This window comes from Rana temporaria, chromosome 12 (assembly GCF_905171775.1).
Source record: "Rana temporaria chromosome 12, aRanTem1.1, whole genome shotgun sequence".
In the NCBI taxonomy this organism is placed as follows: domain Eukaryota; kingdom Metazoa; phylum Chordata; class Amphibia; order Anura; family Ranidae; genus Rana; species Rana temporaria.
Window position 1 is genome coordinate 84,912,383 of NC_053500.1, and position 16,784 is coordinate 84,929,166.

General features: G+C 45.6%; 1 protein-coding gene and 1 long non-coding RNA gene across 3 annotated transcripts; one reads left to right on the forward strand and one right to left on the reverse strand.

Moving 5' to 3' along the window:
* Positions 1-1,716: 1,716 nt before the first annotated feature.
* LOC120919474 lies at positions 1,717-13,261 on the forward strand. Of its 2 annotated transcripts, XR_005744572.1 has the most exons (6): positions 1,717-1,803; positions 2,198-2,355; positions 10,334-10,456; positions 10,906-10,977; positions 11,103-11,209; positions 12,943-13,261. It is a non-coding gene; the product is annotated as an uncharacterized LOC120919474 (long non-coding RNA). The 2 variants fall into 2 exon arrangements; XR_005744573.1 differs by lacking the exon at positions 10,334-10,456.
* Positions 9,329-13,197, reverse strand: LOC120919473. The gene is made up of 4 exons (XM_040331655.1): positions 12,937-13,197; positions 12,734-12,802; positions 11,116-11,175; positions 9,329-9,997 (listed from the first exon to the last, which is right to left on the reverse strand). The coding sequence occupies exons 1-4, from the start codon at positions 13,181-13,183 to the stop codon at positions 9,621-9,623; spliced, it is 753 nt and encodes a 250-aa protein (XP_040187589.1). The 5' UTR covers positions 13,184-13,197; the 3' UTR covers positions 9,329-9,620.
* Positions 13,262-16,784: the final 3,523 nt, after the last annotated feature.

A 16,784-nucleotide genomic window follows, 5' to 3' on the forward strand; every position in this document is an offset into this window, starting at 1 on the left:
CAGCTGGCCCCACAGCTGATGGAGCAGATGGCATTTCTGAAAGTCAATCTTCCAAAGCTGGGCTACCCAGAACTAAGCTTTACAACAGAATAATTCTAATTATACTACTTCTTAAGTTCTTATGTTTATCAAATCGATAAAGATATTGTTAATAATTTACCTGTTCCAAGTATAGATGGCGATGCCAAAAAATAAATACAACAAAACCAAATATAGTGCATGTCATGATATACTGTATGTACCAAAAGTAATGTTACATGAATACAATATACGATAAAGTATCAATCACAATGTAGATACAGCAAGCATGAGAAGCTGTGATCAGCCACAGTCTATATAATTCAAAGATTTATTTTTTGTTGGGTGGGCAACATTGATTACCTCAACATTTTATTTACTATTTTTTTTTATAATTTCCTGACCCCAGGCCCCCCCCCCCCAAATAATTCAGAGGTTGTAAACATGAAAAAAGAGTTTATACTGTAAGGGTGATCCTAGCTTGTTAGGCTCTCAATCTCTAACTTTGAGATTTTAGCTTTTGAAATACAAATATTTAATAATGTGGTTGCAAGCCCACTTTAAATAAAATACAAAAATAAAATACGTGCAAGACAAAGGCAAATACCTGCATACTATATCATAATGAGCTAGTATGCATAGCATACTAGCTCATTATGTAATACCACTGATCGGCGAAAACCTCGCTGCGGTGGCCGAAACAACGGCTGGCGACATGTAATCCCGCTGTTAAACGTGCAGGTTTAGCGTCTCTGGGCAATCACAGCGCAAAACCCGGAAGTAACTCCGGGCCTACATGCTGCTGCCCGATGATGTGTCGGCCACTGCAGCGGGGGCTTTGATCGCAGGTGAGTATTACATAATCAGCTTCTATGCTATGCACGCAGGTCTGCCAGTCCTGGCATGACCACCTTAAGAAAATGCACGATCGTTCTAAATTATCCCCTAAACCATGAATGGAGGTATTTCAAGCACCTACATACAGGTAAGCATTAATATAGTCTTCCAGGTAGCTAAAAGTACTATATATTTATTCATTTCTGTTGATATATCTATTTTGAATCCTGACATGCACTATGTTTGTTTTTGTTGATTTTATTATTTCCCATCACATCTTACAACTTGCAAACGTTTGAATTGAAGTAGATCTATGCATAAGGGTAATAATAATAATAATAATAATAATAATAATAATAATAATAATAATTAATAAATAATAATAGTTTTTGTTTACATTCACAAATCCAATATCTACTACCACCGTTTGCAAGAATGTTATCAACCCAAGCTGGGGTTAGTTTGTTTATTTTTCATTCGTTTTTGGAGTAATGTTTTGACTCCTTGGCTCTGAAATTAAGCCACAAAAAAAAAAAAGCTACCATTCCATAAAGAAACCTACTCCACAATTCCACGGCTCGCAATACTCCCACAAACACTGGGGCTCTCCTCCTACTGTGCTCTTGCTGCAGTGCAGACTGCTGCCACCTGCCCTCAAAGAAGAAATATTACAGTTCACGTTTGGAAGACATCTCACCACACTATGGATTTAATCCTGGTTAAGTATGTTGCCTGTGGCACCCTTAAACACGTGAGTGGCTTATCAATTTTCCCCTACTCACCTTCCATCATTCCATTAATTATTTCTTCTAATTTATATCCCTCTCTCTTTTTTTGCAGTTGCAATTTACTGATGTCATGTCTCACATGCATGCCTAACATTGGACCTGGATGTGGATGAGGAGGAAGCAAATAGAAAAACACATGAGGTTTTTTCAGCACTTCATAGTAAGTATTAAGACTAAGAGTAAACCCCACTTAGGATGTTATAATGATATACTTGTATGACTTTTTTTTTTAAATAAATCACATTTATTTGTCATTGTGTGTGAGTGAGTATGGGGTTAGTCTGTGTGTTTAAGGGTCAATGTGAGTATGTCTGTGTTTTTCTGTGATTAAGTGTCTGGGTCAGTCTGGCTTTGTTTACAAGGCACTTCATTTATTGGCCAGTGTGTCTGTCAGTTAAAGTGTGTGTCGTCTTTATGGGTCAGTGTGTGTCACTGTGTATATGTATATTTTAAGTGGGTGTGAGTAAGTATATTGGTGTGTGTCATGGAATGCATAATGTGCAAAAATGTTATTTTGATGTATATATGGAATACAGTTGTGTTACTTATTTTAGGTTTTTTGACATCGAAATAATTTCTTCTATGCCATTGTCAGTGTATCACCTCCACACTTCCCAGAGCTACAAATCTAAACTCATGCTCTATCTTGGCCCTGGTATTTTGATTCCATTCTGACCACCAGGGATCTGAATGCTGCTCAGCTCCATGCAAGGTAAGAACAGGGAGACTGGGAACTGTATTATCTTTTGGAATAGTGATTAAAATTCCATTGCAGCGAAAGCAGATATTTTCTCATTAGTTTACCGATCGGCAGGGATGGACTGGCCATTGGGACTACAGGGAGTTTCCCGGTGGACCGATGGCTCAGTGGGCCGGCTTCAGTGACAGCAGACCGCCGCCCCCCTCAGCTCCTCTGTCTCTCCCTACCCACAGCGCTCACCTGGGGGGGAACAAAGAAGCAGAGGGAGGACCAGAGGAGCAAGGGGGGACGACAGAGGAGCATGGGGGAGGGGACGGACAGCTGATTTAACAGCTATGGCCTGGGAGTTTCTCACTTCTGCCTAATCTTGTCCCATAAGGGGGGGGGCACCAAACTGATTCTTTGCCCCGGGTGAAACAGGGGCGTACCAATAGGGTGGCGGCGGGGGCGGTCCGCCCCAGGTACCACACATTGAAGGGGTGTCAGTGGCCGAGTGACTTCGCTATGTGGGGTGCACTCCATACCCAAGTCGGGTGATACTGTCTAATCATCCCAAGGCATCCCTGCTGGGTCTGGCTGCTCCATTTCCCTTTAGGTGTTTTTTAGAACACCCCCATCGCCGCGGCCGCAATGGACTAGTCCAGATTGTCCACTCGTTTTATTCACTGAATTCCCTCCTGCTAGCTCCGCCTCCACCCACCACTGCGGCCTCAGCCTGTGTCTGTCATCTCTCTCCGCTGGGGCGGCTCGGCTGCTGCTTTCACATACAGACACAGGCAGTGAGGCAGGATCAGGAATCGAATCCATCTGGACCTCCCAAGTTACTCCCTAGCAGATATGGAAAAGAAATTGGAAGCAACTGCGCTAATAAAATTCTAATGTGATGAAGTAGTGCTCCTAAAGAGTACTGGTCTGAAAAAAGCTGCACCTTACTGTGTACGGTGAAACAGTAAAAACATAAGAAAAAATAACAAGATGCGCTAAATATAAACAAAGTGTAACAACATGTCACAAATAAATGTCCATAGGTGAAAGTGGAAAAAAAGAAGTAATATTTGATGAAGAAGAAGTCCTTTAAGAAACGGCAAAGTTTCTATCCACCCATAAGTGAAAATCAAAAGGAATGAGCCAATTAATCCACAGAAGAGTCCAAGGATAAGAGGTAACTATCCCAGAGTAGTGATCCACCACCAAGAGCAAACGTAGCCTCTTACCGGATAACCGGCGGTCTCTTAACTAAAAGAAGACCCCAGAAAGCATGATAGTAGATGAACCTTTGGAGATCAAATCGCAGGTAGGCTGAACTGGAAGACAGTCTTTATCCCGTTCCAATGTTTACGAACTCGATCAACAGGTCACATGAAAAGATATATAGGGATAGGTCAGGTGACAGTAAGATCCCCAGGGCGCCCAACCAAAGAACGAAGGCACCTCGCAGGAGTCTCACCTTTTCTTATGAGCAGTTAGAGCAGTCTTGTGACTGCTATCAGTGTCTGGTTGAAGCTTGAAGGAGGAGATTTAATTCTCCCATGCTTGTTCTATGAGGATGCAGGACCCCTGACCTGTGCCTGGACAATGCTGATTGGCAATGTGCTGTTTACATGTACTCACACGGTGTTGACCAGATTACTTAAAATATGGTCGATCAGGCTTGTTTTAAATGAGGATCAGCAGGGTCTCATTGGGTTCCAATGTCAGCGATTGCAGCAAATGGTGTACCAAGAAAGGAGAAGAGATACCACCATAGTGTAAAACCATTTAATATACAAAAGTTAAAATTACAATGCCAAATGGCCTCTTACTGTTGCTGGTGCCCGTTCCCGGCACTGAGGCTGTAGGTGGTGGGGATAGTAAGACAAGATAAGAGATGGCCGCGTCCTGGTCCACTAGCGTGCGTTCCAACGCTAGTTGTCCATCAACCAGTGAGACCGGAAGTGCGTGGCTATGCGTGTGCGCTCGGATACCGCCTCGACGTCACGTTTCAGTTAAACCGTCTTCAGGAAGCGTGTCCAGCACGCTGGACACGCTTCCTGAAGACGGTTTAACTGAAACGTGACGTCGAGGCGGTATCCGAGCGCACACGCATAGCCACGCACTTCCGGTCTCACTGGTTGATGGACAACTAGCGTTGGAACGCACGCTAGTGGACCAGGACGCGGCCATCTCTTATCTTGTCTTACTATCCCCACCACCTACAGCCTCAGTGCCGGGAACGGGCACCAGCAACAGTAAGAGGCCATTTGGCATTGTAATTTTAACTTTTGTATATTAAATGGTTTTACACTATGGTGGTATCTCTTCTCCTTTCTTGGTACACCATTTGCTGCAATCGCTGACATTGGAACCCAATGAGACCCTGCTGATCCTCATTTAAAACAAGCCTGATCGACCATATTTTAAGTAATCTGGTCAACACCGTGTGAGTACATGTAAACAGCACATTGCCAATCAGCATTGTCCAGGCACAGGTCAGGGGTCCTGCATCCTCATAGAACAAGCATGGGAGAATTAAATCTCCTCCTTCAAGCTTCAACCAGACACTGATAGCAGTCACAAGACTGCTCTAACTGCTCATAAGAAAAGGTGAGACTCCTGCGAGGTGCCTTCGTTCTTTGGTTGGGCGCCCTGGGGATCTTACTGTCACCTGACCTATCCCTATATATCTTTTCATGTGACCTGTTGATCGAGTTCGTAAACATTGGAACGGGATAAAGACTGTCTTCCAGTTCAGCCTACCTGCGATTTGATCTCCAAAGGTTCATCTACTATCATGCTTTCTGGGGTCTTCTTTTAGTTAAGAGACCGCCGGTTATCCGGTAAGAGGCTACGTTTGCTCTTGGTGGTGGATCACTACTCTGGGATAGTTACCTCTTATCCTTGGACTCTTCTGTGGATTAATTGGCTCATTCCTTTTGATTTTCACTTATGGGTGGATAGAAACTTTGCCGTTTCTTAAAGGACTTCTTCTTCATCAAATATTACTTCTTTTTTTCCACTTTCACCTATGGACATTTATTTGTGACATGTTGTTACACTTTGTTTATATTTAGCGCATCTTGTTATTTTTTCTTACTCCCTAGCAGAGGCTGAGTCTGAGAGCCTGAGGCTGGACAACAGTGGTGAGGGGGAGGTTGGGGGGTGTTGCATGAAGAAGAGCCTGGAGGAGTGTGTCTGCCTGCTCTGCCACCCTGTGTGTGCTGACCTGATTTGGGGGGAGGGGGACCCCCCTGCCATGTGCACAACTAGCACTGTATGTAGTAGCTGACTTGATTTAGGGGGGTGATTGATGTGCCTACCACCCCCTGCCATGTGTACAACTAGCACTGTATGTAGCTGACTTGATTTGTGGGGGGGGGGTGATTGATGTGTCTGCCACCCCCTGCCATGTGTACTAGCACTGTATGTAGCTGACCTGATTTGTGGGGGGGGGGGTGATTACTGTGTCTGCCACCCCCTGCCATGTGTACTAGCACTGTATGTAGCAGACCTGATTTGGGGGGGGGGGGGTTGGGGTGGGGTGATTACTGTGTCTGCCATGTGTACTAGCACTGTATGTAGCTGACCTGATTGGGGGGGGGGGGTGATTGCTGTGTCCGCCACCCCCTGCCATGTGTACTAGCACAGTATGTAGCTGACCTGATTTGGGGGGGGGGGGTGATTGCTGTGTCTGCCACCCCCTGCCATGTGTACTAGCACAGTATGTAGCTGACCTGATTTGGGGGGGTAATTGCTGTGTCCGCCACCCCCTGCCATGTGTACTAGCACAGTATGTAGCTGACCTGATTTGGGGGGGGGGGTGATTGCTGTGTCCACCACCCCCTGCCATGTGTACTAGCACAGTATGTAGCTGACCTGATTTGGGGGGGTGATTGCTGTGTCCGCCACCCCCTGCCATGTGTACTAGCACAGTATGTAGCTGACCTGATTTGGGGGGGGGGGTGATTGCTGTGTCCACCACCCCCTGCCATGTGTACTAGCACAGTATGTAGCTGACCTGATTTGGGGGGGGGGGGGTGATTGCTGTGTCTGCCACCCCCTGCCATGTGTACTAGCACAGTATGTAGCTGACCTGATTTGGGGGGGGGTGATTGCTGTGTCCCCCACCCCCTGCCATGTGTACTAGCACAGTATGTAGCTGACCTGATTTGGGGGGGGGTGATTGCTGTGTCCCCCACCCCCTGCCATGTGTACTAGCACAGTATGTAGCTGACCTGATTTGGGGGGGGTGATTGCTGTGTCCCCCACCCCCTGCCATGTGTACTAGCACTGTATGTAGCTGACCTGATTTGGGGGGGTGATTGCTGTGTCCGTCACCCCCTGCCATGTGTACTAGCACAGTATGTAGCTGACCTGATTTGGGGGGGGGTGATTGCTGTGTCCACCACCCCCTGCCATGTGTACTAGCACTGTATGTAGCTGACCTGATTTGGGGGGGGGTGATTGCTGTGTCCACCACCCCCTGCCATGTGTACTAGCACTGTATGTAGCTGACCTGATTTGGGGGGGTGATTGCTGTGTCCGTCACCCCCTGCCATGTGTACTAGCACAGTATGTAGCTGACCTGATTTGGGGGGGTTGGGGTGGGGTGATTACTGTGTCTGCCACCCCCTGCCATGTGTACTAGCACAGTATGTAGCTGACCTGATTTGGGGGGGTGATTGCTGTGTCCATCACCCCCTGCCATGTGTACTAGCACTGTATGTAGCTGACCTGATTTGGGGGGGGGGGTGATTACTGTGTCCGCCACCCCCTGCCATGTGTACTAGCACTGTATGTAGCTGACCTGATTTGGGGGGGGGGTGATTACTGTGTCCACCACCCCCTGCCATGTGTACTAGCACTGTATGTAGCTGCCCCAGGGCTGTCTTAATGAGAGGGCACACTGAGCACTGCCCAGGGGCCCCAGTTGCATGGGGGCCCCTGCTCTTTCCCCAAAGCAGCTGTTCCTTGGGCCCCGGGCTGCCCCTCTACATCCCAGATATCCCTCCAGCACTCTGACCCCTCTACACCCTAGATATCCCCTACCTCCTACCTACTTGATGTCTGTTTACCTGCACTGTCTCCATTGTAGGGGCCCCAGAGCATTGCTTTGCCCAGGGGCCCATGATGCTATTAAGACGGCCCTGATTTGGGGGGGGGGGGTGATTACTGTGCCCGCCACCCCCTGCCATGTGTATAGTGTAACACTGTAGCTGACCTGATTGGGAGGGTTGCAGAATGTAGGCATATGCGATTTACAGTGTGCAGAATCCAGGCGTTTGCTATGCTATGGTTTTGTTAAAAAAAAAAAAGCATTATTATTTGTTGAGTAAATGTTATAAATAATTGAAATTGGAAAATAAGTTATTAACTTACTTAAACCTATGTTTTTTTTTTTTTTTTTTTTAAGTTAATGTAAAGTTTACAAATTCGTGCAATACATGTTCTTGAAAACATGAAAAAAAATTGTGGGTGTTTTTCCAGGTAAACGTTGGGGGGGGGGGGGTGCCAGATGTAGGATCCGCCCCGGGTGCCAAATGCTCTAGGTACGCCCCTGGGGTGAAATAATGTCTAGCTTCCCCAGTGGTACTGCCTATAAGAGTACCAGTACCAGCCGTTCTACTCTAATAAAGTAGAACGGCTAGGGGCTAGTGAAGGGGGAGAGGGGGCTTGGGTGGCCGGGGGGGGGGTGCGGGAGTTGTCCTGTCAAAGTGGGCCAGTCTGGATGAAGTCCAGGGCCAAATTTTTGTCCCAGTCCATCCCTGCCGATCGGGTACATTCTCTGCCTAACTCAGCTCTGCTGCATACCATTTGAAGATACAAAATTGCAAAATGCCTCCACGTGTCTTTACAAGATGTGATAGTGGGATACATGTTTTTCCCTAATGTCTACTTATATTGTCCTCCGCTACCTCCCTAGCCCCTCGGTCTATAATTTTTCACCCTGGCTATCTTATTCCAGTATCCACACTCCCACTGCTGTTAGTATCCCCCCCCCCCCCTGCTTCCTGTGTTGTTTTACTGTCCAGTGTCCACTAACAGTGGGGAAACATTAAAATATAAATGAATAGTTTAAGGTAGACTGTGTGGGCCAGATTCACATAGAAGAGCGGCGGCGTAACGTATCATAGATACGTTACACCGCCGCAATTTTTCATCGCAAGTACTTGCACTTGCGATGCAAACCTACGCCGGCGGCCTCCGGTGCAAGGCGGGACAATTTAAATGGGCGTGTGCCATTTAAATTAGGCGCGCTCCCGCGCCGGACCTACCGCGCATGCTCCGTTTCCGAACTCCCGTCGTGCATTGCGCGCCGTGACGTCATTTTTTCGAACGGCGACGCGCGTAGCGTAATTCCGTATTACTGGACGGCTTACGCAAACGACGTTATTTTTAAAATTTCAACTCGGGAACGACGGCCATACTTTTAGACAGCAATACGCTTGCTGACTAAAGTTAGGGCACCAAAAAAAAAAGACTAACTTTGCGACGTGAAACTAGACTAGCGGCGACGTAGCGAACGCTGGATCAACTGTGGGAATGGAGTTGGGTGTATAGGATTTTACTGTGTTTTTTATTTTTGTTTTTTTATTTTTTGTGGTTGAACTGGATGGACTTGTGTCTTTTTTCAACCTGACTAACTATGTAACTATGTAACTATGTAACGCGAAAAACCGCCGTCGATCGCCGTAACTCCTAATTTGCATACCCGGCGCTGGTTTACGACGCAAACTCCCCCCCAGCGGCGGCCGCGGTATTGCATCTTAAGATCCGACAGTGTAAAACAATTACAGCTGTCGGATCTTATGGCTATCTATAGCATAGATAGAACAACAGATACAACGGCGAATCAGCAGATACGCCGTCGTATCTACTCTGTGAATCTGGCCCTTAGAGTTTGAAGTTCGGAATAAAATACTATTGTGTGTGGGAAATGAATACATAATAATTTAGCAGATAATGTGATGATGTATATAAATAAATAATAATAATAATAATAATAATATTAGACCAAAAATAGTTTTATATTCACAAAAAAAAAAATATTTTCATAGAAATTACAAACACACATGCTGGGTAGGTGTAACTTGGCAGCATAAGAAAACGTTTCTACCAAAATCAAGGAACAGTAAAAAGATCGATTCTGCATAATAATTTGCGATGAGATGGGCAGAGGAAGGTCTAGCCTTCATTTTTCAAAACGTCTTTGTTGGTTATATGTTCATCGTAGCTCCCAGGCATTGGAGCAATGTGTCTGGAAATATCTTCAAGTAAACAAAATATACTCTGTCCAATGCCTAATTGTGTTGTTGGCTTGCCCGGGCCAAAATTATTTCAAAACTCTCAGTTTGCTGCCTGCTCAACTGATGGGTAAGCCGGGTAAGCCTTTTGACCTTTCGTTGTAGTTTTCGGTTGTCACACCTTAATTCTATAAGCTCCCTCAGAATGATCTCCTGCACAGTTGGGAAAGGCGGTACAGCAGTAGGTGGCATCAGGGCATGGGGTGGCTGAATGAATGAACCTTGTCCTCTGTGCTCCTCCTCTGGGCCGGGGGAGAAATCAGGAGTCTGGGGAATGATAGGGGTAATCTCTGGCTGAATCTCCAGCCTCTCCAAAAGAAGAACAGGAGAGTGCGGGCTGCACTGTACTCTCCTCTCAGGGTGGTATTGCTGATCTGAAATAGATAAGATAGGCAAAGTTTGATGAATGATGAAAGCGTTCATAGTAATGAATTTATTCAGATTAGACTTTTATGTAGTAGTAATATTGAATAATGGAGCAAATGAAAGATTGAGTTGGGGAGGGGGGATAAGTTGTATTAATGATTGAGAGAAAACAAAAAATCAATTTAAACTTATTTAGGTAAATCTACACATTGCATTTATATCCTAAAGTTAAAAAAATTTAAAAGGTTATTTAATAAAATAACCTTTATAGAAGTAAATAAATACAATATAAAAATTGCAGAAACAGAAAATGCCTTAAACAGAAAATCTTTTTTCTTTATTAGATAACATATTTATCAGCATATGACACGCACATTTAACTCCTGAAAAGCTTTCTGTTAAAGACGGAAGAAAGAGTGAAGATAATGTTGAAGATAAAGTTCTTAAAGGGTCCCAGTAGGTTGCAGGTAAAAAGGGCATATGTCTTCTAAATTTATTATCGTAGTATTTTTGATATCCTACTGCAAAAACCTTTGTAGCGCTTTTATACCCACTAAAAGATAAAAAAATACCTGTAAAGCAAAGGCATAATGAGCTAGTATGCACAGCATACTAGCTCATTATGAGCTAATAACCTTGTAAGTAATTTAGTGTGCCGTGCTAGGTTTGCAGGGCGAATATCTTCTAAACCATACAGGTTATAGAGATATTATGTATAGATATTATAGGCTTAACGGTAGTTTAAAAAAAAAGCGCAAAAGAGCTGTTGAACACCTTTCAATAAGGGCTACTAAATTCAAAATCATTAAAAGAACCAAAGGCAGAAAAAAAATTTCAACACGGTGGAGTTCAGCAAAAAATCTTTGTGATAGGAATGAATCTCTGACATCACAGCCACTCTCATTTATTTCCACAGTTTGCGCAGTCCTCCTTGATATATCAATCCCCCTTCAAATCACAGTGTCCCTTTCACAGTCACGTTCTAAAGGTATGAGGTGTCATTTTTGTACGAATTTTTAAATTGAACTTTTAGGTGTATTACATGAAAATGCCTATGTGTAAATAGGGTACATGATGATAATGGAGTTAGTGCTGTGTCCTGTTTCTTCCCAGATCATGCACTTACCCTGAGGAGGAGCAATGGTCCTGCCAGAAGCCGATGCTGGAGGGTCTTGAATGCAGCTTTCTGTTAAAGACGGAAGAAAGAGTGAAGAGTCAAGGTAATGTTCATGAAAAAGTCAACAGCTGTATTTACAATTTTTGCCTGAGATATGTCGTATAACTACAATATTTTCTACTATGAAATCAAATATTCAACCAAAAATGGACTGAGGAAATGTAAAATATAATCAGAAGTTGCTGATGTGTTAAAACAGATGTTACATTTCTGGCAATTTTTAAGATTAACAAGTATCTACATATCATTTACTACAACCCCCATATACATAGTATAAGGGCTAAATTAGCTACTAGCCAGGCCTCAAGGGTTACTAGCCAACAGTTAGTTGCCACACCCAACCCTTAGCTTGCCCCACCCCTAATTCAACCCCTAAACACGCCCTCATAAATTATCTCATTAAATGACACAAAATTGTTTTATGCAGAATAAAATATTAAAAAAAAATATTAACACCAACTTTATCCAAAACCACCAATGAAGCCTGCCTGTGCCCACCTATGTAGCCTGTGCCCACCAATGTACCCTGTGCCCACCATGCAGCCTACATGTGCTGCAGGTAAAGAGCGATAAACGCTTTCATTTCAATTGATGTTTTCCCGCTACTAAACAGCCCTGCCCCATGGCCAGGAAACTTTAATTTTACAGATCGCCCGTCCTGGGATTGGACAGGATAAAAGTCCCGGAGGAGGGGATGTATGTGGCAGCAAGCGGCGGGGAACACGGCAATGTCAAATCAAAGCTGTTATCGATGTGTTCTCCTCTCTCTTCCCCCCCTGTGATCGATGAGAGGACTCCCTTTCAAACTATGCTGTTGGCGGAGCTCTCACCCCTTTCTCGGCATCCCTCAAAATCTAGTCACAAAATGAAAGCAGGCAAGTTTGAATTTGGAAGGGTGCATACATACTACTACTATACCCACCTTTTGATTTAAAAATCACATTTCTTACATCAGCTTCCTCAGAAGCTGATGTAACCTTCAGAACCTTCAGAACCTGATCAGAACCTTCACATGACAGTTTCCCCTTCACAATTATGTTCTGATCTGAACCCCCTTCACAGTGGTAAATTTCACCCACCTTCACAGCACATGTGAACAGCTGTGTTCTCTGTCCCACCCTGCAACTTGACCCACCTTCACCTAACAGCCCCCCGCAGCTCTGCCCCCGTCACAATTCAGCATCCACAGCTCTGACCTTGCTACCTTGCTTGGGCACACAGAACCGTAGACACAATAAATACTATAGTGGGTGGAGCAGAAGTTGCTGAAGTTATCCAGCATAATGTTGTTTGTTAGGGCCGCATAGCAACCAACCAATCACCTGCTGGTTAATTTTAAAAAGTTCTCTTCAGCTGCTCTATTGCTGCCCACTATTTTGCATTGCTATTTTTTCGGCTCACTGTGCATAACGAGCCTTCTGCTCTCGACTGTGATAGTGAAAGCTGAGTAGCCAGGGAGACAGAAACGGCACCTAATTGTCTCAACTGTGACGGTCTGCATGGCACAGTGACTTGGTCCAAGTAGTAAATAGCAGTTCATTAGATATCCTTTGTGTTGGGTACTCACCACCAGAATGTTGTTGATAGGATGTACTTGGAGTTGGAGCTGATCCTTCCAAGGATGATGTTTCTTGATCTGGAAAACATGAATGTAAAAAAATAAAAATAAAAGTCATACATGTGTAGTCATCATAAACAATAAGATAGCTTTACAAATATATTATAACTGCAATATATATAAATTATAATGATATATTTAATTTTCCTCACCACCAGCTCTATGATTTTGACCCCTGCTGCTGAATCCAGGGACATCCTCTGCCAGAAGGACATCTCTTAGCTCCGCCTCCCACTCTCGCAACTTGATAGGCTTTCCTCGGTTTTGTCCTAGCCGAAGCCTCTGCATCTTCTTTGTAACCGTTGCCCGACAATCATAGAACCTGCAAATGTACATAAACATTACAATTACATTAATAAAAAAACAAATACTTAGATTAATGTTTTTTGAAAACCACATTTCTTTTCACATTGTGATGGTTATATGTATACTGTTCAGCATGTGGCTGTGACAAATAAATTTTTTGGTTACGTTGAACTGTTACTTTTTTGTTATTGACTACAAAACTGTGTATTTTTTACACAAGAGTGAAAGAATATTTTAATATTAATTACCTGTGTCTGACGCCATTGGTGGGCCTGTGAAACTTGGAGACCGCATTCACGGAGTCCCGGACTCGTTCCCAGGCTGCTGACTTCTCAGATGCTGGCACGGATTGGCAGAAGAGTGTCACTTTTTCTTTTGATACTGCAGCAACCAATGCAGCATTCTCCTCTTTGGTATATATGGGTCCCCTTGATTTCTGTCTCTTGGTTCGCTTGTTCTGCTGCACATCTGAGTCCGCACTATCTGACATAGGAGGGGCCACATGTCTCCTTTCTTTGCCATGCTCCCGCTCCACTACACCTCCACATTCCCTTCCATGCCTCGGCTTCACTCCACACCAATCCTCCCCTCCCCGCCTCCTCTCCCCTCCATGCCTTTCCTCCACTACCCTCCTCTCCTCCCTTTCACGCCTCTTCTCTCCTCCACGCCTTTCCTCCACTACCCTCCTCTCCTCCCTTTCACGCCTCCTCTCTCCTCCACGCCTTTCCTCCACTACGCTCCTCTCCTCCACTCCACTACTCTCCTCCACGCCACTCCTCTCTTCCCCTCCATGCCTCCTCTTCTCTCCATGCCTCCTCTTCTCTCCATGCCTCCTCTTCCCTCCATGCCTACTCTCCCCTCCATGCCTCTCCTCGACTCTACTCCTCTCCTCTCCTCCACACCTGTCCTCCACTCCACTCCTCTCTTCCCCTCCACGCCTCCTCTTCCCTCCATGCCTCTTCTCCCCTCCATGCCTCTCCTCCACCACACTCATCTCATCTGCTCCACACCTCTCCTCCACTTCACTCTCAGTCACACCAACAAGTCTCACATCAACACACTGACTAACACCAACATTCTCACTCTCAGTCTCAACACTCACATGTCCATTCTCACTCCTATACATGATTTTAATTGCCCAAAAGATAGCAAACCAGTGAAACCACCACACAAAAACAAGTCGAAATTCGACAAGCCCACCTCTGCCCTGCTCTCTGTTCCTCCCTCGCCAAACCACGCACTCATACACCGTCTCAAAATGGAGTCCAGGGGCGGAGGCTATAAGCCGCGCATCGAAAACGAAAGTAAAGTATGAGATTTTCGAATGGTTAAGATTTGCTGCGATGTACTTACGAAAGTACGAATGATTTACAACACACATTAGCAGCGTTAGCGGAGCAATTCTGACACATTGCGTAAAATAACGAATTAAGGCCCGATTACAAATTTACTAAAACAATCTTACGAAAGTAATAATCAGTCAGTATCAGTAAGACCGTCAAGTAGTCTATCGCAGCCAAGTTAGATTTACAAAATTACAATGAGTAGTGTGTTGAATCAACGTAAAATGTATTTTAACTGAATTACGAATGCACTAAGATCTACTAAAGCACGTTTTTACAATCGAATGAAACAAGACACGAAAATACGAATGATGATAAAACAACGAAGATCTATTTCCTACGAAAATACGAATGCGGCACGATGGTAAATATAATGTAAATACGAATCTAAAAAAACGAAAAATATACCAACGTAAAAACGAATAAACAAATAAATTCATTCAAAAAATACGAACGAAGCAGAATACAAAACATAACGAAAATACGAATCTCGATTCAACGAAAAATAAACTAACAAAAAAAAACGGAAACGGAAAAAAGAGTGTTACGAAAATACTAAAGAGTACGAATACGATAACTAACGTCTTACGAAATTACGACTCGTTACGAATCACGATAAACGAACAGAAACGAAACAGAAATAAACGAAAATTTTTGCTGTGCACATGTCTACAAGCCCCTCCCTTTTTGAGGAGTGTCGGCGACATTCAGGGCCACAGATACCATACAGTGATCAGAGAACTCCACCGACCGCAGCTCAGGAGCTGAGCAGGCAGAGTCCTCCTTTAAAAAAAACCTATCTAATCTACTCTTACTACTACCTCGGGCATATGTGAAACCAGTGAGGTTGGGGAGGTGACGAACGTGCATGCCCGTCGCTACAGGACAGACAAAGCAAACAATTGCCTGGGGCCCCCAACTTCCCCTTTCCAGGCTGTAGCGTGGCCGAGCTCCTCTTCTTTCCTCCTGTCAGTTGCCCCCCCCAAAACAATTGCACTAACAACAATCATGTCACACTCGCTTGCTGCCCGAGTGTCTCTCTCACATCAGCCGATCAGCGGTGCAGAGAGAGAGACTCGTCACTAGTTACGGAGGACGTGGCTGGAGCCTCTTCCCTGCACTCATTGCTAACGCCTGGGCCGCTTGGCATCTAGCAACGAGTGACGTCACAGAGTCACGTCGGACCTGAGTCTCAGAGCCGAGTCCGACGTGATGGTGACAGGAGCTGGACAGTGGACTGAAGCAGTGGCGGAATTTTCAGGGTCACAACAGTCGCAGTTGCAACTGGGCCCTGTAATTCTGCCAAGTCCGGGGGGCCCCCGCCACCCGTCCATGAGAAGAGCCCGACCGCCGCCTGTGTGAATGGCCCACCTGTCATGACTGTCACTGGTGCGGCGCTGCGTGGTGTTTGGCCGCAGAGGTGAGGAATGCAGAGAGGAATGCAGAGCAGGCTGAGCTGAGGCACACACAGAGGCAAGGCAACACCAGTTTCACCAAATAAGAGAAGGGGGAGGAGTGTCTACCCAGGCATGAGGCAAGGCATCCTGGCGGGAGAAGCACTGGCTGCTGGCATGCACAGTAAGGGTGACTCAGTCAGACTCTGACCTGACCCAAGGTGACGGAACAGATCGGTATTCCCGGGCCCCGGAATCGATTGATTGACAGTAAGTCAATCAAGAAGTGACAGAGCTCAGCCTCAGCTCAGCAATTAGATGCCAACCGCCACCTGTGTGCCTCTTACTCATCCTGTCCCCCCACGGCCCCACCACTGATCTTCTCATCTCATCATCCCTATCCCCCTCATTACTTCTACAACAGTACTTGAGAGGCGTGTCTGCGGTGGCAGCAAGGGCAGACTGACCATTCGGTGAGTCGGACAGTGCCCGAGGGCCCCGTGGGGGGGGGGGCCTGGCCGGCTCAGTCTGTCCCTGAAGGTGCCCGCAGCAGTGCAGATTATTATGCACAATAAAAAAACTGTACCCCCGAGGAAGCAGTGCCATGGAACCATTGGCTGTGGCTGTGTGAGCAGCTCAGAGGTGTTTGCTGGCTGGGATAGATGGCTCATCAGAGCCCTGAGCCGTGCAGGGATGTTCAGAGACAGGCGCTCCAGCCACCTCTCCCCCTGCTCTCTCCTGGGGAATCCAGCTGAGGGGGCGGGGCCATAAGTCTGCCGTGGGTTACAGTCTGTGAAGGAGCTGGAGCCTCGAGGCAGAGAGCACTGCACATAGAGGAGAGCGGACTGAGTCAGCTTGGAATTTCCAAACGGCATCCATCCACACTGATCTGCCTTGAGCAGCAGCAGGTCAGTGTGATAATGAAATCACTGCAGTTACTGTGTCTGTGTGTTGTTC

Excerpts from the sequence above, each read along its gene's own strand:
- LOC120919473 (XM_040331655.1), bottom strand. The coding sequence starts at position 13,183 with ATGTGGTTTTCAAAAAACATTAATCTAAGTATTTGTTTTTTTATTAAT. Across the intron at positions 12,803-12,936 it reads TCAAAATCATAGAGCTGGTG|ATCAAGAAACATCATCCTTG; the intron begins GTGAGGAAAATT and ends CATGTTTTCCAG. Across the intron at positions 9,998-11,115 it reads GACCATTGCTCCTCCTCAGG|ATCAGCAATACCACCCTGAG; the intron begins GTAAGTGCATGA and ends TATCTATTTCAG.